Source organism: Rhipicephalus sanguineus, unplaced genomic scaffold (assembly GCF_013339695.2).
Source record: "Rhipicephalus sanguineus isolate Rsan-2018 unplaced genomic scaffold, BIME_Rsan_1.4 Seq224, whole genome shotgun sequence".
NCBI classification, from domain to species: Eukaryota; Metazoa; Arthropoda; class Arachnida; order Ixodida; family Ixodidae; genus Rhipicephalus; species Rhipicephalus sanguineus.
In genome coordinates, this window is record NW_023614808.1 from 27,999 (window position 1) to 52,538 (window position 24,540).

Below are 24,540 nucleotides of genomic sequence, written 5' to 3' on the forward strand. Positions count from 1 at the left end.
GATTTACATGCCACGCTCATGGTATGCTTGCGGCCGTTTCGCTAGTGCGATATATACCAATATTGGTATGGTGTGACGCGACTATACGATGAACATAAATAGCAGATCATAGCATGAAAATTATGAAATGCGTGTCACTTGCGGCATGATTCACATGCTACGCTCATGGTGCCCTCGCAGCCGTTTCAATGAATGGGTACATACCAAAATTGGTATGGCTTGCCATGAATGCGTGACGAATATAAATGAAAGGGAACAGGAAAAATCATAGAATGTATATCATGTACGGCATGACTTACGCGACAGTTTTGGTGCGTTCGTGGCCCTTGCATTCACTACATGTATACCAATATTGGTATTGCATGACAGGAGTGCGTGACGACCATAAATTATAGGTGATGCATTGTATATACCAGAATATATGCTCCAATAGCATGGTATATGCAAGGTTGTACATGTATGCATATCATCCATGACAGACATTACACATGCACCTTGAGCGTGGCATTTGTGTGAGAGTGAATCACATGTCATGTCATGAATACCTTGATTTACCTTTAAGCCAAACAATGTGGCGTATGCAGCTCCTTGCTGACTGCTTTGCAAAGCTTGCACTAAGTCACGCAAGGCTTGAAACAGCGAAATTGGACGATTCTGAAGTTTAATCTGCTTGCTTCTAGGTTGTTGCTGGGCTTTAGCTACTTTAGTCATGGCACAGATGTCGAAGTTCCAGAACCGGGCGTTTGCACCTCTCATAGATCTACGGGCGCGTCGTCGTGGCATAGGGCTTCCATCGCTTCGGGCTGCAGCCACTGTCCCGTTCCCTAGTATGGCAACTGCGCACTAGTAATCTTTTTCAGGGTGGCTCACACTTACGTTTTCTTGGCTCTGGAGGGCTTGGCTTTTGGTTATCGCTATGTGCTAAAGTTGGAATTTCAATATTAGACAAGGAAAGGAAGCTACTATCTGCCTTTAAATGTGAAATACGTAAGAACACACGTATTCTGAGAGCCCTTTCAAACTTGCCATATGACGCTTCTTTACACTCTTTGAGGCGCAGGGAACTTTGGCATGTACCGTGATCTCGCACAAACTCTGGTTTTCAGATGATGCAGTCTAGCCTAACTCGGGTTTTAAATAAATTTTGCTTTACGATAGAGGACTTGCATGTACTTTGGAGTAATGATTTGTACTCGCATTTAGCACAATGTTTGTGATCGTCTGGTGTTTTTACTTCATTTGGTTACATAATGCATGTAGTTTCCATCTTATATGCATTATTCAACAAACCATGACTGCCATTAGTTTTGTGTGCATGTTTTATGTACTTCTGCTCAAGTGGTCTGCTGCTGGGCACAGGACGTCGAGTTAATCACAGCTCATGTGCAGTTTTTTGTGCTTTGTGTGGTAAATAAATCAAGTTCGACTTCAACTTGACGCAAGAAAACGACAGCTGAAGATTTTTTTGTCAGTACCCTTCACCCTTCTTTGTAGCACAGCTCAACTTCATTGCAGAGTTGCTGGAGATCAGGCTAAGCTCTGCTTCCCACGAATGTCCGCCAGCCGAAGCATAGGTGCCGTGAAAATCCCGACTGTAATCTGCAGAAGCTGATCTAAAGCTGTCTGACAATGATAACCAGTGAGTGCAAAAGAACCCTGATGCTCAGTGGTGCGCCACAGTCACTTTGCTCACCAGTTGCTTTGCACAGGCACACGTTGAACTTGACATGCCACCACTCAAAATGTTTGCAGCTCACAGAGGTGATCCTTGGTACTCTAGAAAACATACCTTAACATCAACATTGCTCGCAGAGATTATGTTCTAACATAGGCAGATGACGCTTGCACATGTTTTCTACTGCACAGTAAATCTTGGTTCTATATTCTTTATTAACAAACTGTTCTTTTTTTAAATTTTAACATTTTATAAAGTGTTCCAGCCATCAGGAACAACACTTATTCACGGATTAGGTCACAGAAGTTGCTCGTAATCACAGTGCGAACAACCAATCGGATTGGTGAAAAGCCTCTGTGAACATTGGGAAAGGACTTTATTGTGTTGGGCTGCACGATTGAAGAGTCTCAGGGCTGTTGATGTTGTCACGTGGTCGTGACGTGACGAAGGCAGCAGCAGACGTGTTCGAGACTAAACTTTTATTTGGGCGAACGTGTGCCCGTAAAAAGCGAGAAGACGAGTTACAAGCAATTCAGGCCAGCACACTGAGAACAGCAGACAGAGCATCGGCCGTGGATAATCGGATCGCCGGCGAGTGCATCGGCCTTTATAAAGTAGTCATCGAAGCTTCCCCGCGTTATCGCTGGTGCTCGCGTAAGATCTCGAATAAACTTGACTATTCGCATCCTGCGCATAATGTTAACAGAATGATCTTGAAAAATCACGAAGCTTCCCAAGTATAGCGGCGGGCTGTGCACCGAGTGTTGCTAACAGTTTTTGCGGCTCAAACCCGAATACATCAAAATATGAACGCGTGTGGCAATGACAATGAAGAACAATAGACAAGTATAGCTGGGGATATTGTTTATGAGCGTTTTCATATATACAGAATGTCACTGGAGAACACGGCAAGCCTGCTCTATCTAAACTAATGCTTGCAGGCAAAGATATGTCACTCGTAAATGTGAATAAAAAAAAGAATGCCGCAAGTTGAGCTGTTCCGTATGATGTGGACAAGTTGCATCTCTCTTAGGCCCTTGTACAAAAAGAAAAGAAAAAGAAGAAAAGAGGTTCGCAGTCACACGTGTTCTTGATTCCTCGGGTGTCTCTAAATGGACTCTTAGGGAAACGACTAAGCACAAAAGAAGTTATGAGGTTCAGTGTCCCAAAGCAACTCGTGCTCTGAGGGAGGCTCCTCATAAATTCCATCACTTGAATGATCCATGTTGCTGAACCAGTTTTTGATGCCAACTCAAATCTTCCTTCGCATAAGCCAGAGCAGCTAAAGGTTCTCCGACAATACAAGGAGCTTCTCATTGTCATCAAGTGTTCGACATAGCCCTGTGGCCAAACACGGCATTATAACTGAAGAATATGCCCGCCCTCTCCATCAGAGTCTGTGCTGGAAAATAATTGCATTTTGAAACCAGCACACATGTACACATAGACTCTGCGAGTTTTATCAAAATCGATCAAAAACCCTAAATATTTGAAGACCCTCCTTAAACTTCACAAGTAGCAGTTGAACTCCATCAAAATGTGACTATAGACTGAAAGTGTTTTATTTCCATCTGTCTTGTTATGTGACTTTGTAGCTTGGCTGCCCATAAGCCAACATGGTACCGGTGCTATATGGGCATTAAATGTGATTCATGAGCTGACTGTTTGAGAGAAGGTAAAAAAAACATTGGTTGGAATCAGTATTATACTTGGTTGGTAATGACAGGTGTGGTAGGTAGCCAGCAAGAGATGCGAGCTCTTCAGTCATTCGAGTTGCAAAACTTCTCGTGGGCTCCAAGTATCAAAACATGCCATTGGCCAAAATCGCAAAAGTCTTCCGATTGTGGCACCACCTGTAGGCAGAAAAAGAAGCTAACGAGTGAAATTTTTTTAGTGTTCCCAAACAGAAGCCCACAAGCGATGCAGTCTTGATGGAGCGAGCAATGTGTTTGCGTTTGCAGATTACATTGCATAGATGGTGTTGTGGCCATAGATAGAACTCAAAGGTTTTTCTTGAAAGCACTTCTCCCAATTCTTATCGTGGAAAACCTGCGCAATGACGAAGACTGCAACGATCGTGCAAGTGTGGTGAATTTTCTGCCGTTGTTCAAAGGTGGTTCGTTAGTTTGCTGTCCTCTGCAAATCTATCAGCATGTTTGGGTTTCAGAACAGTTTCACAACTGGTATGACTCTGAAGTCAAATGATGCATGTGTTCAGCTTGCATTGGGTGTGATGCCACGTGCAAGGGCACCTTTTTTTTCTTGCTCACATTAATATTTGCACTGGCCATAGAGTTTCCTGCCACGTTTACTAGAGGCAATTGGGGTGCTGGGAGTCGTTTAGCCACTGCTTGCGGCTTCGAATGCACTTGTGGCTTTGTTATTGCTGTGGTCCGGCTTTTGTTTTGGATAAGACAATTGCTCGTTGTGAACCTCGTGAGCTGACTTGAATTGCTGAAACGGCTGCTTGGGCGAGTTGGTTCGTGATTAAGATAGAATTAGCAGCGCAAAAAAGACGGAACATTTAGGAAGGACACACACGCACAGTGCTGAACTCACAACTGATTTATTACTTCGAACGCAGGGCCTTTTTGTAGGCACGCATCGAAGCAACAGAATGATAACGTGAAGAAAAGAGGCGAAGAAAACCACGTGACAACTGCTTGCCGAAAAGCTAATCTACCGAAGGTAACTGCGCAGTCGAAAATTCTTACGCCATAAAGTACGCCCCCGACATGAAAGAAGTAAAGGCATATATGATCCCCAAACCAACCGGCAAACACGTTAAAGCCAGAGAAGCCAAGGCAGCCACACAAGAAAGATAAAAAAGGTATAAAATGTTAAAAGGTAAAATGAAATATAAAAATTTGTAAAGCACATGGTAAAAGCTATTGTGTAAAGCACAGGGTAAAAACTATTATAAAGGCATGCGCCGTAGGTAGCTTACTTTCTTATTTGAGAGGGAAATGGAAGGCCTGCTGACACATTTGTCACCCAGCCTCTGAAATCTCTCTAACAATTTGCTCGCATTGCTCGGCTGCCTTGGCTTCTCTGGCTTTAGCGTGTTTGCCGGTTGGTTTTAGGATCATATATGCCTTCACTTCCTTCATGTCGGGGGCGTACTTTATGGCGTAAGAATTTTCGACTGCGCGGTTACCTTCGGTTGATTATCTTTTCGGCAAGCAGTTGTCACGTGGTTTTCTTTGCTTCTTTTTCGTGTTATCTTTCTGTTGCTTCGACGCGTGCCTACAAAAAGACCCTGCGTTGGAAGTAATAAATGAGTTGTGAGTTGAGCACTGTGTGTGTATGTCCTTCCTAAATGTTCCGTCTTTTTTGCGCTGGTAATTCCATCTTAGACTTGAATTGGTGAAGGTGTGGCGAAGTGCAGGCAGCAGAGCAGCTGCAGGCCACAATGAGCCGAGAGAGCGAAGCTTGTGCATGCACCACCCACCTTTGCCATGCTGGCTGAAGCGCCATGTGTTGCAGTTCCCTTAGACACCAGATTTCACTCTCATTATGAAACTTTGCACCTTGGCAGTGCTGCGACATTGCAATCAACTGGTCTGGTGGCCTGCATCATGCGAAGAAGTTTGAAGCGTCTGGCTTCTGCTACGTCAACGACATCGTCATCGCCATTCTCGAGCTGCTCAAGTACCATCCGCGAGTGCTCTACATAGACATCGACATTCACCACGGGGACGGTGTGCAGGTAAGGGACACACCACTCATCGACAATGGTCGACGACCCCAATTTTAGGAGCTTTCCTATTATTGCTCCGCATAAATGCATTGGTGTCAAGAACCCTGAAAAAAGTATTGCGGTGCCTCGTAATGCAGCGAATACATTTCAGTGCCTTAAAAAGCCACTATCGGCTCCACTGTGTTGTGTCAGCACAGTCTGGTGTCACGACATGCAAGCAGCTGCTTTGTTGTTGCGCCTGGTGCACGTAACCCACAATTGCCATCCAGTGATTTCAGCCATGCGCAGAGTTCACAAACCCAGCTAACTGTGTTGACTCGTCATCCATTATGGTAAGGGTGGCTTGCAGATGCTGGGCAATGAAAATTTTAAACTTATAGTAAAGTACTTTATACGTGTTTCCTGGCTCCACTGTGTGGAGATGGTTAACACTGCATGAACGAAAAATGTCCCTTTAAAGATGCATGCCTTTTCATGTCCCGAACTGAATTTTAGATTCAGTCTCCCACTCGGTCTTGACTTGCCAGAGTTGTAAGTTACGCTTTTTCCTGGCAATGTTTCTGCTGCCTCAACAGGGACAGCACAGCATTTCTACAGTGCTGCACTTTAACAATGCTCTTGATGAATGTTTTTGGCACTCATCAACAATGTTTTCGACAAAATGCCGATTTTCTTCCTTTTGGCCGTGCACGTGGCAAGAAAACTTGACGAGGAGACAGCTCAACCTCGATCTAACAAAGTTGAAGGGAGAACCGAAGTTACTTGGTCATTTCATCACACTCCCTGACTAAAATGTCTGCCGATAAGGTGCAGAACTTTAGAGGTGCAATGAAAAAGACGGCCCGCCGTAATGATACAGAGCTATGTGTATGATGAAATTTCATGAAAGCAGCAAAAAAAGAAAGAATGCACTGCTTCATTTGGCATTCTTTTCCGATTCAGTCGCTTGCATTTTGCGTGCTTGACTCTTCCATGTTGAGGGGGAAAAATGATGCTGTCCAACAAGAGCAAGAAAATGTCTGTGACAACCTCAGCTTAAACGGCTTGACTTGCAACACCTACAGTTGCTCTGATTCCAGTGCAGTCTCGTAGGCCATGCCTAGCCTGATCACTTGTTCACTGCAGCGTTGTACACATTCCCAGTGATTCCACTCCTGCGCCAACTGCGCCAAAGTGCGCCAAATTGTATTTTACTGCGCATCGCCGACCCCAATCATCGACAACGAGAAATAGCCCGACAAACTGCGCCAAACGCCGCCAAGTCTCGGGTTTGGGGGCGTCTATCACCGGCATCGCACGGCCGGCGCGTCAGAAATGTGCAGCTTGATTGGGGCTGCCAAAGTCGCAACCATGGACCAAGAATTATTCCGCTGAATAAATAGCGCTCGCGCGTGCGTCCCGAATAAACCACGATGCCATGCACGGTGCCGACGCAGCTTCTGTTCTGCAAGTCGGCTCGACAGCAAAACGCGCTCTCCGCAGAGGCTCGTGACGTCTAGGCCTCTCGGTAGCGAGAAAGTGCGACGGCGATTCATTGGCGGACGTCGTCTGTTCTAGAACGTGCTGATAGCTCGTTTCAAGCGTCGCACGGCATGTAAGGAAAGCAATGTCAGTAATAACTACATGTGTGCTGCTAAAATGTCTGTCACTTCTGTTTCCGGACATCGCGGAATGAAATCTGGGATCGCTAGCAGTATATATGGAACAATATCGAATTTTTCTTGCTTCGCGTTTATGGAAGAGCACGCGAACGGTGGGAAACGCTTCACGCTTTCCTCAGATATACTTTATCCATGGATCTTCATTCGGAAGAGTTTTCGTAATTGCTTATACCAGCACGTCCGAGTTTAATCACTCTGCGGTAAATACCCCCTAAAAGGCCCTGCCCTTTCGAGCTCACGTGCTAGGGATCCAAATCGAATTTTTTGCTTGCTTTTTAAAAATCTCTCATTAATAAAAGCATATATCCTGGTCGGCAGCAGCGCAAATACGCAGCTGTCAGTAGCGGGCCCGTCGCTGACGGCCCACAGTGAAGCGGCTACCCCATGTTACACGTCCGCCCCTCGCTTTCGGGGGTCATAGCTGATGGGTAAAAAACTCAGTTTCGCTAAGGGCGAAGCAATGAATGCGATATCAACAAATTGTATGTTAACAAGAAGTAAGGCTAGCAGCTAACTTTTTGGATTCGATCTCGCGTAACTCAACAAACACTGGTTTAAGGGTATGGCGCTCCAGGAAACGAAGCGTTTTCTTGCTCTGAGTTCTCTAACACGAAGTAAGCGTTGAGACCACAGCAAGTTTACGAGCCGTCTCCTGATGCCTCGAGATGGCGCGCGCGCAAACGACTGCGCCCTTCGAACGATGCGGTCCCCTCCCCCCCCGGCTCCCCTGGCGTCCTTTCATGCTCCTTACGAAAGACGGGCGGGCGTTTCCTCTCTGTTTGATGAGCAATCGACGGCAGGCCCGCACACGGGAAGATGTTATCTCATGCGCTGTCCGTGCGACGGAGACATACGGCCGGCTAGCTTTTACCCGCGGCTAGAATGCGCGTGGTGATGTTATTAATTGGTCTTTATACAGAAAATACGGCAATGGCGACGGCCAAAATCCGCGGAGAGCGTCCATGTAATTGTATCACAATAAACATTAAAAAAAAGTTGAGGAGCCATTTCACTCTGTGAAGTGGATGATAAGCGAAGCTGTTTCGCGCATGGCAGGAGCGAGGTGACATCGTGGAAGACAGTTTGGTATGTAAGGCCAGGTTGTTAGCGTTCAATACGCAATATTAATGAGAAAGCACGAGATGCTTTATCAAACACGAAAATTGACGTCGGCGGCGTCAATCGATTGATGCAAAAAAAATAATCATGTGATGGCGTCATCATCACGTCATAGATCGTCAAAACTTGTGACGTCATCATGGCGTCATATATCGTGATGTCACGTGATGACGTCATCACGACATCGTCGCTTACACTGCTTCCGTAATCGGTGCGCGATCATGGAGCTAGCGCAAAACCAGGTGAGGTGCAGATAGCTTGTAGAGAAGGAGGGGGAGGATCAACCCGTCGATCGAGAAGAAAGAACCTGGCTTTCGCCTTGGAGTTTCGTTAGGGGAATGCATTAGGGACAGTGTGGCTCTTGGGCATTGAGGCGTGCTGTACGTCACGGCGTTTGTCTACAATGTCTGCTGATAACCACATAGATGTATTTAGAGTGTTATTTCATAAAGCGCAATTTTATTGATGGTATTCTGTTTATTTGCTAGTGTCGAAAATAATCGCCGAAGAGGTTAATTCAGAACACTTGACTGCATGAGCCCTTATTTTTGCATTAGCCAGTGAAGTATGGAGTTCTCCTGAGATGATTTTTTCCATGAGATTTGCAATGAATCGAAATATCTCTAGCCTTCATAAGAGCCCCACAGTAATTATTCCGGTGCTTGAATGTTATTGCAATATGCTTCTGTAGTGCACTCCAGGATGTAAAATCGCTGCTCCAGAGTGCTCCCAGATGCAAAATTATCTGCTCCAAAGTGCTCCAAGATGAAAATTTTGCTGCTCCAAAGTGCTCCAAAACGGAAATTTTGCTGCTCCAAAAATTGCTCCAAATCAGAAGTCCTCGGTAGCATCACTGCATTCCTCTAAAACAGGAATGAAGGCTCGTTCCTTGTTCCTACCCAATCTTGGAACGAGTTCCCGTTACAAGTTCCTTCAATGCGAAAGGAACGCGTTCCAGTTACTTTTCGAAAATTGGAACGTGTCATTGCTTTGACGTTACATTTCAATTTTTAATCAAAATAGAGTGCCTGAAACCCCGAGGCGAAATAAGGGGAGCAATTTAAAGCTAACATCGAGCCAAAAGTGTGCGCGCAGGGGGGCAGGGGGGGGGGGGGCGGCCGCCCCCTCTAATCACCTAAGAGAGGGGGTGCAAAATCTGCCCCACACATTGACTTAGTAGGGTGGGGTGGGGGGGCTGCGATGAACCTTTGCCCCCCCCCCTCCCCCTCTGATGGGGAACCCTGTGCACACCTATGCATCGAGCTACATTTTTTCGAATTTGACATCGCCGGCAGTAGGTTAAATGTAGATCAAATGAATCTAAAGAAACGCTCCTAGACGAACTTTTTAAAACCACCGGCCATACTACAGACATCAGACATGTCTAACTGCAACTTTCGTGCTCGTCTATTACAAGTTCAACACATGGGGCACTATCCACGTCAGTCTTCAAATGCGCCGTCATATAGTACTGCCCTTCAGATATTCAAACAGAAATTCCCACACATGCACCAATATAAATAAGTTACTTTCACAGGAAACCGCATCGAAAAGAACAACATATAGGCATTAATGAGTGCTGATTCAATACAGCAGTGTGAGTAGAATATATTAAATAAATTCGCAACTTAGTAAATCCCTTGTTCGCACTCAGCAAGAGTCGCATCTCGATGTTGGTATCCGACAGAGGAACCTGTTTTCTCGTCAGCACTTCGTTGGTAATGTTGAAGAGCCGTTCCATCAAGTGCCTGAGGGTGCCGTGTTGTACACAAATAGGGACAAGTCAACCGTGGTCGTAGAGGCAAGGGCAGGCTCAGCGGGGAGCAACAACAATGTAGCGTGGATGTACGCTATAGTTTATTGCATGACAGACGTTATCGGTGCGGCGGCTGTCGAACTGAACTATAATTAAAGTGCACGTCGGTGCTTCGCTCATTTCTGCGGCCTCTGGCGTTGCGATTTCCTCCTCCGTCCCATGCACGTCAAACAGCAGATTTGCCACAATGATTCGCGCCGTTCGAAAAACTCTGCGGAACCACGCGTAGCGCCTCGACTACGGTAGTCGGCCCACTTTTCCCTATGCCGACAGGCCATGGGGCGCGCAGCAGAACCGTTAAATACGCAGCGCCCCCCCCCCCCATCCCCGCACACACACACACACAAAAATTGCATGCCCTTTCCTGGCGGCAGCCTTGCAATGGGGTTCGAGATTCTCGAATGTCAATAAAAGTTCTCCAAGTGTGTCTACACTCAAGAAGGCCCGTGATTGCTGTCAGACTGGCTCAGACAAACAGAAAAAAAAAAAAATTCGGCAGATCCCACGCGTTGTCGGAATTGGTTCATGCGAAGCAGTGAGCGAGTACTTCTGTGCTGTAATTTCTGGCTTTGAGCCAAGCGTTACGAGTGATCGACGTGCGATGAAAGTGCCAAAGGTTCGCTAAGAAATGCTTCGCATTTAAAATGCTGTGTTCCTCCCACGCGTGGTCGTCTTGACATCGCGTGCTTCGCTGTGCCCCCACGGGCGCCTGTGAAAGTGAAAACCAGATGCAGCCTTAGTCAAGTGACAGGCGAGCGACAGATTCTTGCGCCACACGCGGTCACCCATCCACCTGTTCTGCATGATGTGCTGTGTGCGGGCGCCTGTTCAATGCCGAGGAACGTTTACAGAAGGAACGCCGTTCCCTATGCGTTCCTACGTAAATGTAACGAGTTACGTTACAGTTCCACCGATCCTCAATGGAACGGTGGCGTTCCTCCAAAAAGGAACTTGTTCCTGGAACGTCGTTCCTTGGAATGCCGTTCCGTACAACACTGGTTCACTGGCATTCAGATCGCTGTAGTAAGGGATGTGATTTTATTCCTGCACTCACACCACCGTCACATTATTCATCTCCTTGCTGCTGGGCTAGGCATAACATCTAAGAATGCTGTGACCAGTCTCAACTGGTACGCAGATGCCGTACTTGCCTGCACAGCACGCTGCAGTGAGCTGCAATAGACGGGGCTAGGACGAGCAAATGGTGTGTACTGATGCAGCTCAGTTTGCGGGCCACGCCAAGCGCAACCACAAGAAGTGATATATATAGCTATTTCAGAGGGCGCTTAGTTTGTACATCCACGGTCATTTCTCTTTGTTTCAAATGCATTCGTCTCTGTGTTCTCTCCTGTTTCGCTAAAACAAGGTATAGTACTAGGCAGAACGCGGCCTCACCAATTGGGGCAGGATGCTGCTTTTTGTTACGTCCTCCAGCAACACTCATGCATTGTTCCTGGCTCACTGGTTTGGCCTAGTTGGTCCCGTGGCACTCTCACACAAGCTACTTGCTGCAGTCTTATCACTTACTGCAGTAAAAACATACCGTAACCGAGCCACTGGACACGTTTTCAGACGGTTGTGGCCAAGAGTGGTACACATCTGGGCAGTGTCACGAGCCACTCCCGTGTGGCATTGCAGGGGTCGTACTCGGGAGAGCAGATTTCTAAGAAGAGCAAGCAACAGATTGGAAAGAGATCCATTTTTCATCAACAAAGCTAGTGACAGCTGTGTTAGCGAACCATCCATCATTCTCTCAAAAGACGAGCTGGTGTCCATGGAGAAGTAATTTTGTTTTTTAAGTTAGCTTTTCGCCTAATGACCCTCAAACATTTGTAGGACAGAGCATTTCCCACTTTCTTTTCCTTCACTGGTTCCATGTTTGAGACTGTGTATGTTTGTCATCGAAACCTACGTGTATTTAATGAAAACCAACAGACAACAAAGCCAGGGATGGTATGGGAAATGCTGTTTGTAGTCTGGTGTTGTAGTAGTTATGAACAAATGTGAAGGAAGCAAAGTGGACGAAAAGGCAGCTTGCCGCGACAAGGACCAAACTGCAACCTCGGATAACAGTCTGTGTAGCTCACTTGGTAGAGCATAGGTGACTCGCCACTGTGGTCGAGTGCTTATGATGATCGACTGCCGACTTGCAGGTCGGGATCGAATTGCGGCTGCGGCAGCCACATTTTGATAAGAGGGAAAAATGCTGAGGTCCATGTGCTTAGATTTAGGTGCACGTTAAGAACCCCCGGTGGTCGAAATTTCCAGAGCCTCACTAAGGCATCCCTCATAATTGTGGCGTCCGCAGGGGCGTCTACGCAACGCGGCCGTTTGGTGTGTTGCGACGCCACGGACCGAGTTAAGGAGGAGTTTCGACCCCCCCGCCTAGCCGTGCGTCTTTGCCGTGTCCGGGGAAAGGAGATTCTGGGGGCTGAGCCGACGCAGGCGTTTGGACCGTTAAGGCCCCCGGCAGAGGCAACACGCCCCTTTGGCCCCGGCTTCACGCAGACGCCCAGGGCTGACCACACCCAGGGGAAATTGGCAGTCGCCTTTCCTGTCTCTCTCCTCTCCCACTCACATCTTCGTCTTTTCTCCCACTTTCATCCTTCCTGTTCTCTCACTTCTGTTTACTTCGGTTTCCTGGTGGCGAGGGTTAACCTGTGTGTGTGCCTCTCTTGGGCACATGATATTTGGTTATAGTGCTGTGTGTACAGCTGACTTGGCAGGCCTTATGGACATCTAAGTGCTGTCGCGTCCCACGTGGGCTCCATGGTGGGCGGCTGGCATAGCTGCCGAATGAGAATACTAATTTATGGCTTCAGCTTCCTTCCCCCGACTGCATGACGTCCCCTCTCACAAAGAGACGGTGCACCGAAGACACCTTTTTTCAGAAACCAAAAGAAAATTTCTTACGACTCCACATCATCCACTGCGAAAACCTTGAAAAGAACACAAGAACGATTTCTCCTTTTGTTGTCTCAAGATGCCTGACCGATACACTCGGTCAAGGTTATAAGGTGACAAGAATGGCTAGTGGTGACCTCCTCCTTGAAATTCAAAACAAGACACGGTTCGAAAATCTCGCCAAACTCGTCTCTTTCGGAACGACACCTCTTTCTGTCACACCGCACCGTTCCCATAACAGCTCCCGAGGTGTAGTGTCCACTGAGACCTACTCGACCTGACAGAAACTGAGCTCCTCGAAGGCTGGAGTGAATGGCACGTGATAAATGTACAGCGAATCAAAATCAGGCGCGATGATGAAGAAATCCTCACAAAACACCTAATCCTCACTTTGGCACAAGCACGCTACCAGAACATATCGAAACAGGATACCTGAAACTAAAGGTCAGGCCGTACATACCGAACCCGTGGCGTTGCTTCAAGTGCCAGCACTTCGGTCACGGCTCCCAGCGCTGCCGTGGCCGTCAAACCTGTTCACGAACACCCTACTGACAACTCTGCTGAAACTCCCCATTGTGCAAACTGCAATGGCAGACACGCAGCGTACTCTCGCACGTGTCCTTCATGGAAAAAGGAAAAAGAATAATCACACTCAAGGTGACAGAAAACATCTCTTTTAGGGAGGCGCCAACGCCTTGCTATCACACAGGGTCAGTACGCGGATGTGGCACGCAAGGGGGCAGTGCCACAAAGATTCGCGGCGACCGCACGTACCACGCACAGTGGACGGTCGGTAGCGCCATCCGCCCCCTCGGCGGAAGCAGCCAGTGCTGCTTCGCAACCAAAGGGCAGGCACGCCTCCGGATCTGCAGGCCCAGGGCCTTCTGCTCAGGCCCCAAAATTCTGACACCTGTGCGTGTAACACGCGAGCGATCATCCAGCGTCTCTACAGAGGCGATGGACACAATGGCAAGCCCAACGGCGTCTCGGGCGCCGAAGGAATGGTGCAGCTCGTTGGAGCGCGCCAAAAAAGAAAAAGCCCGCATCACGGGGCCTGGAAAGGGCTCTTTGACTTAAGGCAGTAGTTCTTTCAGTACACACAGCACTAATTTACACTCAAAATGGATACACAAATTATACAACGGAACGTCAGAGGTCTTCTAAGAAACCTCGACGATATCCAAGAGCTGCTACATGAACACTCACCAAAACTGCTGTGTGTACAAGAACAGCACCTCCTCTATTTTTTCAGTGCCTGGGCGAACGCTCTCCTTGGGCCGTCGAGCGCGTGCCCCGCCTCCGCTCGCCGCTACCGCGTGGTGGCGCTGTGCAAGTAGACTACGGGAAGCTGGCGCTGAGCGGCCACGCGTATCGCGTTTCCATCCGAGTTTATTTGCATTCGTGCTTCTCTCAGGCTTTCACAGGTGCAGGGGGGATGGGAAGAAACGAAAACACAGCGGCGCTGTTTTAATGACGCACTGACTGTGGTGGGAATAAAAAGACGCTAGAGGGTCTTTAATTGTATCATGGAGGACTCCGTCTTTTCATTCATCATCCAGGCTACAACCGCTTGAAAATAAATGCGAAACAGTAAGGAATGTAGGTGCCACATGTTTGCGTTTCTTTCTATCCCCAGTGTATGTATTCGACAGGCTGTTCGTGCTGCCGGTTCGATACTTGCATTCGAGTTTGACAGCATTCTCATTTTATTTTATATTTCAGGCTAATGCAGCCACGCCATTCGTGTGCCTTAGTATGTCGTTACTGTTGTGTTCCACTCTGCAAATGGAACGGAAAGAAATCACGATTGTCTTTTTTATTTCCCATTATTGATAAAGAAAGAAAAACTCACAGGGGGTCCCTTATGCATTCACCTAAGACGACTGAAAGGCGAAAGCCATCTGCTTTTTTTTCTTCCCAGTCAATGTATTGAATATCCCCTGCCTCCTCCAAGGTTTTTCTGCACCTGACGTGGTTTTCTTACAGCCTCAAGGATCGGAGGCACTGCAAGCTTTCTGCACCTCAGATGGTGATGCACTGCCTCTGTGATCGGCCCTTTTTGACCAAGCGAAGATCTAATATGACGACCTCACGTGATGTGACCTCAGGATGATGTCACAAAGTTTTGCCATCTGTGACGTCATCACGTGATGATTTCTTGCATCAGTCGTGTTGACACTGCCAACGGTCAATTTTCGCGTTTGATGGGGAATCTAAGGCTTTTGCCTTAATACACCGTTCGGCTTTCCCTCCGTGAAATTCCAGCTGCCGCTGGTGTTCGGGAGAGGCGGCGTGCAGTAATTAGGTGGGATAATTGGTCTCCGAATACATATTCAAAGTACACTTCTAATATGTAGCCGTCATTGACGACCCGAAGATTTCATAGAATACACTCAAACCTCATTATAACAAAATCACATCTGCCACGAAAATAACTTCGTTATATCCAAAAATTCGTTATAAACGTTTATTTGTAACACTGTATCTGTAACATTGTAAGACTATTCTTAAATTACTTCGTTATAGCCGATAATTTGTTATATCCATGTTCGTTATCGAGGTTTGAGTGTATAAGAAATGTTGGCTTAACTTTCGTGACCACACCCATTCTTATTGATAGTATGTTATCGATGACTTCAAGTTCAAGTTTTAGCACTCTCCGAGCGGTTCTGGACAGTTGACGCAATACAAAGGGTAAAATACTTGTTTTTTATCAGTTTTGTTTCCGAGTTTCTTCTTTCCACCGCGGGGAGATTTTTAAAGCTCGTCCGCTGTCGGGTAGGTGAGCGCTCGTTTTTTCAGACTTCGCGTCGACGTCGCACGCGGGTGCTCCACAGAAACGGCGAATTTCGATGGATTTTGATGAATCTGAGCGGGAATCTCTGGATGATGGTAGCACCACAGACACGGAAGACGACTTCGATTCGCCAAGCTTCGGTACGGACGGCGAAAGTGTGTCAAACCTACCCGGAATATCAGCAGCTATCCGCCGATAAGTCTCGTCCTCTCCTCGGGTCATTTTATCGCTGCCGTGCGTCGATATAAACGTATCCGCTGCGTACTAAAAATAACAGCTATTACCTGCAAGGTGTTAACTTCATTCGGGCGGGAGCATTTGGCGCCGGCTGAAGAAAGAGCGCAATCCTCTTCGCGAAGACGGCGCGGAGCGGACTTTGACCCAACACTCCAGTGTGCTGCGCGGCGGCGTCTTCGTGTTTTTTTTTTACCACAGAAGTTGTCAGAGAGATATGCAACCGCACAGATAAGTATGCGTGGATGCATACTTTCGAAAAGCCAACATACAGTGAGAGGGACGGATCCATGGAGGGAGGTTACTGACGAGAAGATGAGCAAGTTCGTCGCACTCCATGTGGACATGGTAATCGTTGAAGTCCCGTGCTTGCATTGGTGTTGCTGTCGACGACACATATTTCCAGGCCTTCGTCCACCGTCAGTGATGCCACGGAAAAGGTTCAAGGCTTCTTGAGTGTCTCAGATCGGAAGAAGATGACCGTCGCATCCCACGAGAACCTTCACCACGTGTCTTCTCTATTGCAACACATGAATGATTCTTCTACGCTATTTTTTAACCCGGTTGGAACCTTTCAGTGGATGAGAAAATTGTGAAATTTGAAGGTCGGTATGGTATTCGGCAGTGAATGGGGGAGAAAGAGGTCAAATGAAAGTTCAGTTATGGATTTGTGCAGATTTGGAACAGGCTACACTGTTCATTTCAACGAATACTCAGGAAAATTGAAAAATACCAGAACTGCAACTTTCCTAGCAATCTATGCTAGGAAAGTTGAACAGAAAAAAAAAATTGTTTTCTGGAACATGTGCAGCCAGCCTTTGTTTCACCACATCGAGAAACTGCATCGCGCGGTGGCATGATAGGCACTAGTGCCTATTTCTTGTATTTATGTAATAATCTTTGTACTTACAGAGCTTATATTTCCACTATTATTCTACGAGGGCCTTGCATTCAAAACGTATATTTCGATTTTTTTTTAATGTTTACCCTTTGCAGAGTAGCATTGATATTTTATGAATCTTTTTTTTTCTTTTTGATGGATTTTTCTTTGTTCGATAATTTTTTTATATTCGAAATAAATCTGTTGTTTGGAATTAATACTATTGGAAATACCAGGGCTGGGCAGTATCGCGATACAAGAGTATCGCGATAGTATTTCAGAGATACTTTTGATTATCTGTATTTCTGTATCGAGATACATTTGAACAATGTATTTGCATCTGAGTAGTGAAATACATTTACGATGTATCGCCTGTATCGCGATACTATGCAGGACACGGGTATCTCGTTACATTGGTTTTTTTTGTGTCGGAAATGAGTTGAGGCGTGTTTCCAATGGGGGAATGACGTTTTTTTTTCTTTTTGTGCCAAGACAAGCAAAGGCGCGCCGCCGGTGGCCGACAGATAGGGCGGCGATGGTTTCCCCTAAAGCACAGAATGGTCCATGTGGTAAAGCGCGCAACGCCGCAGACGGCAGAACGGCGGGGGCAGTGTTGTCGGCCTCTGCCGACGAAAGTCGCTGTCTCTCAAGGTCAGTGCAGCACGCCTAATTTTTTCGGATGGCAAGCCATTACTTCGCGACCCACCAGCGTGGATACCGCCTTGGAACAAGCTTTGCAATGCTTCGCGTGCGTTCAGTTTTCAAAGCGGCGGCACTTCCTAAAGCAGTTCCCGTAGTCGCGGCGGAAGTGACTAGAAGATGGCTATCTTTGACGCACTTTCAGCCACCTCTCGAATGTCAGGGTGCGTTCCTAATTGATTACATGCGTGAAACGGTCTTTTATGGTAGCAGCCTCCCCCACCGCCGGAGCCGACTTCGCCTGTTGCGGCTTTCTGAAATGGGTGCTGGTAGCGTCGGTGGTGGTGAAAGCTTCATTGAAGCCGACAGGGTCAGACGGCTGAGGATTGCGAAGATGGGGACCGACTTCAGATTCTGAACAGTCAGAGCAACCCAAGTGAGGGCGGAAGTGTTTCGGTATCTAGATGACCCGAGAAGAGATATCGCGACGCTGCAGGGCAATCCGGCTATGAAGGCGGTATTTATTCACTATAACACGATAAATATAATAATAATAATATCTGGGGTTTAACGTCCCAAAACCACCATATGATTATGAGAGACGCCGTAGTGGAGGGCTCCGGAAATTTCGACCACCTGGGGTTCTTTAACGTGCACCTAAATCTATCAATATAACACGAATTTGCATGCCTTCAGCGGTAGACAGACTTTCTTTCGTGAGTCTTGTGCTGAGGCTGAACCGACGCTGTTAGAAGACAGCCCAATTGAGAAGCCTAAACAGCAACCTTCTCAACAAAGCAGATCTTCAAAATAAATGTGTGCTTTTTCTCAATCAATTCTGGTGTTCATTAGTGATTCGAGTTATTTGCTTCAAGTGTGCTATGTCTAGCATAGCTTAGTTTGTTCGCCAAGTATGTCGATTTCGGTGTCCAATCCTTGTTACTGTTGCTGGGAAATAGTGTATTTTTATTGCAATTGATACTTGTAATTGTGTCATTATTACTAATTATGTACTTTGTCCGCCCCCCTCCCCTGCAATGTCTTAATGGTGCTGAGCGTACTGTAATAAATAAATAAATGAACTGAACGTTTTGATGCGCTGTAACTTTATTTACAACATTATGCTGCACTAATAAGTGTCTTTGCGTGGTATGAGCATCCTTGAAATAAAAAAAGTATTCCAGTATCTGTATCGCTGTAACTGTATTCCGGAATACTTTTTTCGTCTTATTGCAAAAGTATCTCCGAAATATCCCGTTACGTCAAAGGCAAATGTATCTCAGTATCTGTATTTTAGGCTTCCAGTTCATGTATTTCGATATCTGTATTCCGGAATACTTTTCTGAGTATCTCTGCCCAGCCCTGGGAAATACCAATTTTTCCTCTATCATTTGATACCCTACACTTTAGCATCAATTATTCTGTGGCAGGAACAAAATATTTCTTGGACTAGCCAGAAACAACCAATTTTTCCGCGGTCACGAAAGTGTTAAAAAGGATGCCATAGCGTCAGTCATTGCAGACTACTCTTCGCGTTTGCAGCCCAAGGTAACAACTGAACCAAGCATGGCAAGTATCACTAAACGTGACCGTGCTGCGTCCGAACAGTCAACGAATGCATGTACCAATGAACTGCAGGAGTGTGCTTAACTGGGCTGGTTGGTGCATAATTAAGGCGAGAGCAAACAGCGCTAAACATGGGACAGAGAAGAAGAACGACAGACACAAGCGCTGAACTAACAACCACTGGTTTATTGCTTGGATATGCAATATATACGGAAGCACTGCGCAAGATAACAACAAAAACACAGTAACTGTGCAATGCGCAAACAGGGTGAGAAGTCATCATAATAGAAGCGGCAAACAGGCTGTCATGTTTTGGACAAGTAATTAAGTTCACAATTATGCACATAAATGGAAGGAACACTGACGCACGCATTTCCATGTGCATGGATACGGTGCGCTTCACTAGTCTCACGTGTTCTTTGTTGATTGTATGCTTCCAAAACGATGCACCGCTTAAGAATTGGCTGACAGCCACATGCTTTGCAGTGCTGGACTTAGTAATGACTGGTCACTGATCCGTTAAGCGAGTACGCGTGCTCTCGTAACCGGTCATTCAAACATCAGCCAGTTTGGCCGATGTAGCTAGTACTTCCGCACGTAAATGGAATCCTGTGTACTACAGCCCAGGCCCGGGCTGTACAACGCGTACACCAATCTTACCAGCAACCTTTTTCATCTGTGCGATACCTCGTGAACATAGGGTATAACCGCCGTACCTGCACGAGGCCTTTGATCCTCTTTGTCGCGTGCTGCATCTCCCCTTGTCAAGCTCACCAAAAGCCTCTCAGCAACAGACCCCAGCAGCGCCTGGGGATAATCAGCATTGCTGAGACGTTGCACTCTGTGCTCGAAGCTAACCGCCACTTGGTGGTGGCACGAACGAGTCAGAGACGCCTTTAGGCATGTGTCATCGCCAGCCCGAACAGTGTGTTTGAATACCTTCGATCAAGTGCCCGAAGCAAGTAGGTGGATTCTCGGTTGACGTGAAAGACTTGTTTTATTCCTTGCCCCATAGCCTTGTCTGTAATGAAGTGAGTGAATGTATTGATAGGTATGGGAACACAAGATTTCAAAACGTCTGCAGAATCCATGTCGACAAGTTCCTTGAACTTCTTACCTTTTACCTTCATTCGACCGTCATCAGCTTTAATGACTCCATTTTCATTCAGCGGGATGGCGTGTGCATCGGTTCTAGTATGTCCCCGTCCTTAGCAACCTCTTGCTAGCAAGATTTGACAGAAGCCTCATGGCCCACCTCGCGCTGACCAGTGTGACCAAGGTTTTCCGGTTCGTGGATGACTTCCTTGTGCTTCACACAAGTGGGTCGTCAACACAGGATATTTTCGGCATATTTCAGAGTGAAATGAAGCCACTAATTCTGACGGTTGAGCACCCCTGCGACAAAAAGATAAGATTTTTAGACCTTGAGCTGTCGTTTAACACTGACCATGTGTGTTGGCAATATGCACCCCGCTCGTCAAAGAAAGCAATCCTACCCTTCATGTCAGCACACTCGAAACTTGTTAAGAGGGGTATTGCCGTCTCCTGCCTAAAGGCGTCTCTGACTCGTTCGTGCCACCACCAGGTGGCAGTTAGCTTTGAGCACCGAGCGCAACGTCTCAGCAATGCTGGTTATCCCCAGGCGCTGCTGGTGCCTGTTGCTGAGAGGCTTTTGGTGAGCTTGACAAGGGGAGGGGCAATACGCGACAAAGAGGATCAAAGGCCTCGTGCAGGTACGGCGGTTATACCCTATGTTCACGAGGTATCGCACAGACTGAAAAAGGTTGCTGGTAAGATTGGTGTACGCGTTGTATTTAGTGCAAAAAACAAACTTGCAGCGCTGTGCCGAAAAGTGAACAAAGGTGGCAAGAAAGATATGTGTGAGAAGAAGCACAGAAAGCACTTTGTCGAATGTAGGAAGGCTGTAGCAGGCCCATAGCCAGGAATTTTTTCGAGGGGGGGGGGGGCACTTGCTGAAAGCTTTGACTATTTGCGAAAAACACTTATTTTCATTATTTATTTTAGACACCATGGATCATAAAAATTTCAGGGGTGGGGCCTGGGCTGTAGTACAGGATTCCATTTACGTGCGGAAGTTGCTACATCAGCCAAACCGGCCGATGTTTGAATGACCGGTTACGAGAGCACACGTACTCACTTAATTAACGGATCAGTGCCCAGTCATTTAGCCCAGCACTGTAAAGCATGTGGCTGTCAGCCAATTCTTGAGCAGTGCACCGTTTTGGAATCGTACAATCAGCAAAAAAACGCGTGAGATTAGTGAAGCCACACCATATCTATGCACACGGAAATGCGTGCGTCAGTGTTCCTTCCATTTATCTGCATAAGTGTGAACTTAATTACGTGTCCAAAACATGACAGCCTGTTTTGCCGACGCTTCTATTATGATGATTTCTCACCCCTCCTTTCACATTGTGCAGTTACTGTTTTTTTGTTGTTATTCGCAATCAGTGCTTCCGTATATATTGCATATCCAAGCAATAAGCCAGTGGTTGTTAGTTCAGCGCTTGTGTCTGTCGTTCTTCTTCTCTGTCCCGTGTTTGGCGCTGTTTGCTCTCGCCTTAAGCATGTACCAATAGAAACGCTGCCTCGCGATCGCTGCCATGTGCAGCGCTGACATTAGGTCTCGAAGCTGAAGAATCGGAGCCCATGGACACCAGATGCGCTACCGGCGAAACAACCGACGGTCATCATGTACAGTGTCACAATGAATGCTGCACAAGGCTGGGCAGGCTGCCCCATGCGACAAAGCGTCCAGGCCGACAGCCATTCGGCCTCTACATTCTCACTACCGAAAAGGCCAAATGGAAGAGAAAAGAACGAGAGCTGAGGAGTCAGATACTGAGGCTATAACAATCCGTCGACAAATACAAAGACAAATTCAAGCAACTGACAACAGGCCACATTTTTCACGCCTATCACATTGGCTCAAGTATCACATTGGCTCAAGTTGAGAGTCGGCACTACGACTCTAGACTTGAACAACAGCGTCTGTTCATGCACATCGTCCAGCGTTGCGGGAAGCACGCAGCATATATGCAGCTGAATTTCGTTTGTTATCGCACCACCACGATTTAACTGGTTTATTCTGAATGGTTGAATCACTTGCCATAGTTCCTCATTTTACGGCACCACCTGTTGCTTCTCTCCGGGGCAACAATGTAATTCTCGAAAGTCTTACGAAGGAATGGGTGATCATCTATATCCCTGGACAGTCTAGTGACAGTTCATGCTATTTAGCGCACGAACTCCATGCTTGCTTATTGGCCGCGAGGTCGAGCAGAGTCGGCACCAAGCGGCAAGCGGACGAAACCCGTGGTGTGGATGGCTCCTTGCGTCGTCTGCTAGCCACACCGTGTTCGCATGTGTGCGTACGCCGTGCACGTCCTCAGTTTACAGCTTATTCCGTTTGCTAGCACAGTATCAAATGCTTGTACGTATGCCTACACGATATACATAACCATTTCGCTTAACGATACTTTGTGCACTCTAATAAGCGAGTACGTGCATGTGTCGGTATGGCGCTAGGTCTAACCATCGTACCGCCCATTCAACAAAATAATTTCAGTGTGGGTACCTCTTTGTCGTTCAAGCGCATCGCATAATGAATTTGCATCGTCCTAGACAAAAAAAAAAGGTACTAAATGTCGAGGTGTGAATGCAAAAGTTTAGCAACACCATCTCGTGAAGTGTTGGTGATCTGCAAATCCTTGCGATACCGCAAAGCATGAACTAGCGTATGCAGAGGCCGGTTAGCTGTAAAAAAGACCTGAAGCCACGCATTTCTGTAGCAGTATGTATGCGTATTCATGCAAACAGAAAAGCAGAGTGCACAAAGTTTTACTTCATCTAATTACGCAGAAATACAGGCTCTTTCTTTTGTAGCTGCTAGAGCAAGAAGTAAATAGTTAATTGGCTCAGTCGCACAACACTATTATATTGTCGTATAGGCAAAACACAATTTAAACATGTGCAAATAAAGCAAGAAAAACATCGAGCAGAGTGCAACACACGAATGTGACCAAAGGCCAGTACCCCATTATTGGCAGATTGCGCTTCTCTCACACGTAATATGTTAGGCCGGTTTCATGCATTAATTTGGCAATGGAGGACGTATACACCACCATTAGGCTGCAGTCAACGCGCTTTATTCACTGACAATAGACTCGAACCGCCTACGGCGAAGCGCTGCTGCCTACATTTGTATACTTGGGCAGCAGCAGCGGCACAGGAAAGGCGCGTGCTAAACTGCATTTCTACGTTTTACAGGTTTGTGAATCGCATCACTTTCCTATTATGTTTCAAGACACTATACACTTAACTGTGCCCTATACTGTTGCCCAAAAACTTGCTGCCATGAGTACTGTTACTGATGTATCTTGCTTTGAGTGTGGCTTGTCTGGTTCTGATGATGATTGCATCGTGTGCAGTGAATGCCTCAGTTCTTATCACATAGGAACTTGCTCTGGCATAAGTGAAAGAACATTTAAAAAAAAGTCCGGTGCAACGAAAAAACAGTGGCGTTGTCCCGCATGCAGAGGAATACGGGCAAAAAAGGTTATCGATCATCCCAGTGTCCTAGGCATTGCAGAGTTAACAGAGACAGTGAAAAACCTGAAAGATACTGTTGCTCATATCGAGGCGAGTGTTCAAATGCTGTCTGACAAGTATGATGGAGTACTTGCAGCCATTAAGGAAGAGGATAACAAGTTGTCAGATGTGAAACGGAACCGCAGAACCAAGCTCGAACACTAAAGAAATTCGAGACATAAAAGGCGAACTGAATGAACTACAGCGGCATAACAGAAAGTTAAATCTGGAGTTACGTGGGATTCGTAAGACTGAGCATGAGAACTTGCTGGAAAAGGTCAATACAATTGCTGCATCAATTGCGATGCCTGCTCTGACAGGAAATGATGTTACCGCGAAACACCGCTTTCCTTCTAAGGCGGACAGGACCCCAGGCATCATTGTACGTTTCTCACGACAGTCAGTTCTAGACAGCTGGCTACATAGTCGTAAGAAGCTCAGGGATGCCAAATCTGAAGTGATGATTCAAGAGAACTTAACCAAACAAACGCGAAGTCTACTTTGGGGGGCAAAACAATGGGCGCGAGAGAAAGACGTCCGTTTTGTGTGGTGTGCGAACGGCAAAGTTCTAATGAGACGCAAGGATGGTTTTCCTGCCGTTCTTGTGAAGAGAAGGGAGAATTTCGCGAAATTGGCTTGAAACATCAGAATCGTTCATAACTTTACTTTTTAGGAACAATGTTCATTTTACCATCAGATCTGCATAAATACGTTGGAGACAACTATATGCCCGGCATAAAATTTTTCCAGCTAAACTGCCAGTCCGCAGAAACAAATATGCATCGCTAGATTCCTTGTTTTCAGAGCTTAATTTCCGCTCTGACACCATAATGCTAACTGAAACATGGTACACGAATGATCCGTTTTCTATGCCTGGTTATAATGTGTTCTGTGTTAAGCGTACGCACAGTTGTGGTGGTGGTGTTTGCTTACTTGTA

The 24,540-nt window shown here is 46.6% G+C and overlaps 1 protein-coding gene across 1 annotated transcript in view; it reads left to right on the forward strand.

Moving 5' to 3' along the window:
* Positions 1–24,540, forward strand: part of LOC119376781 (histone deacetylase 3) — a 79,627-nt gene that overhangs the window by 9,911 nt on the left and 45,176 nt on the right. The window contains exon 3 of the mRNA XM_037646492.1: positions 5,214–5,384. Within this exon, the coding sequence (XP_037502420.1) occupies positions 5,214–5,384 (171 nt within the window). The remainder of the gene's footprint in view (positions 1–5,213; positions 5,385–24,540) is intronic.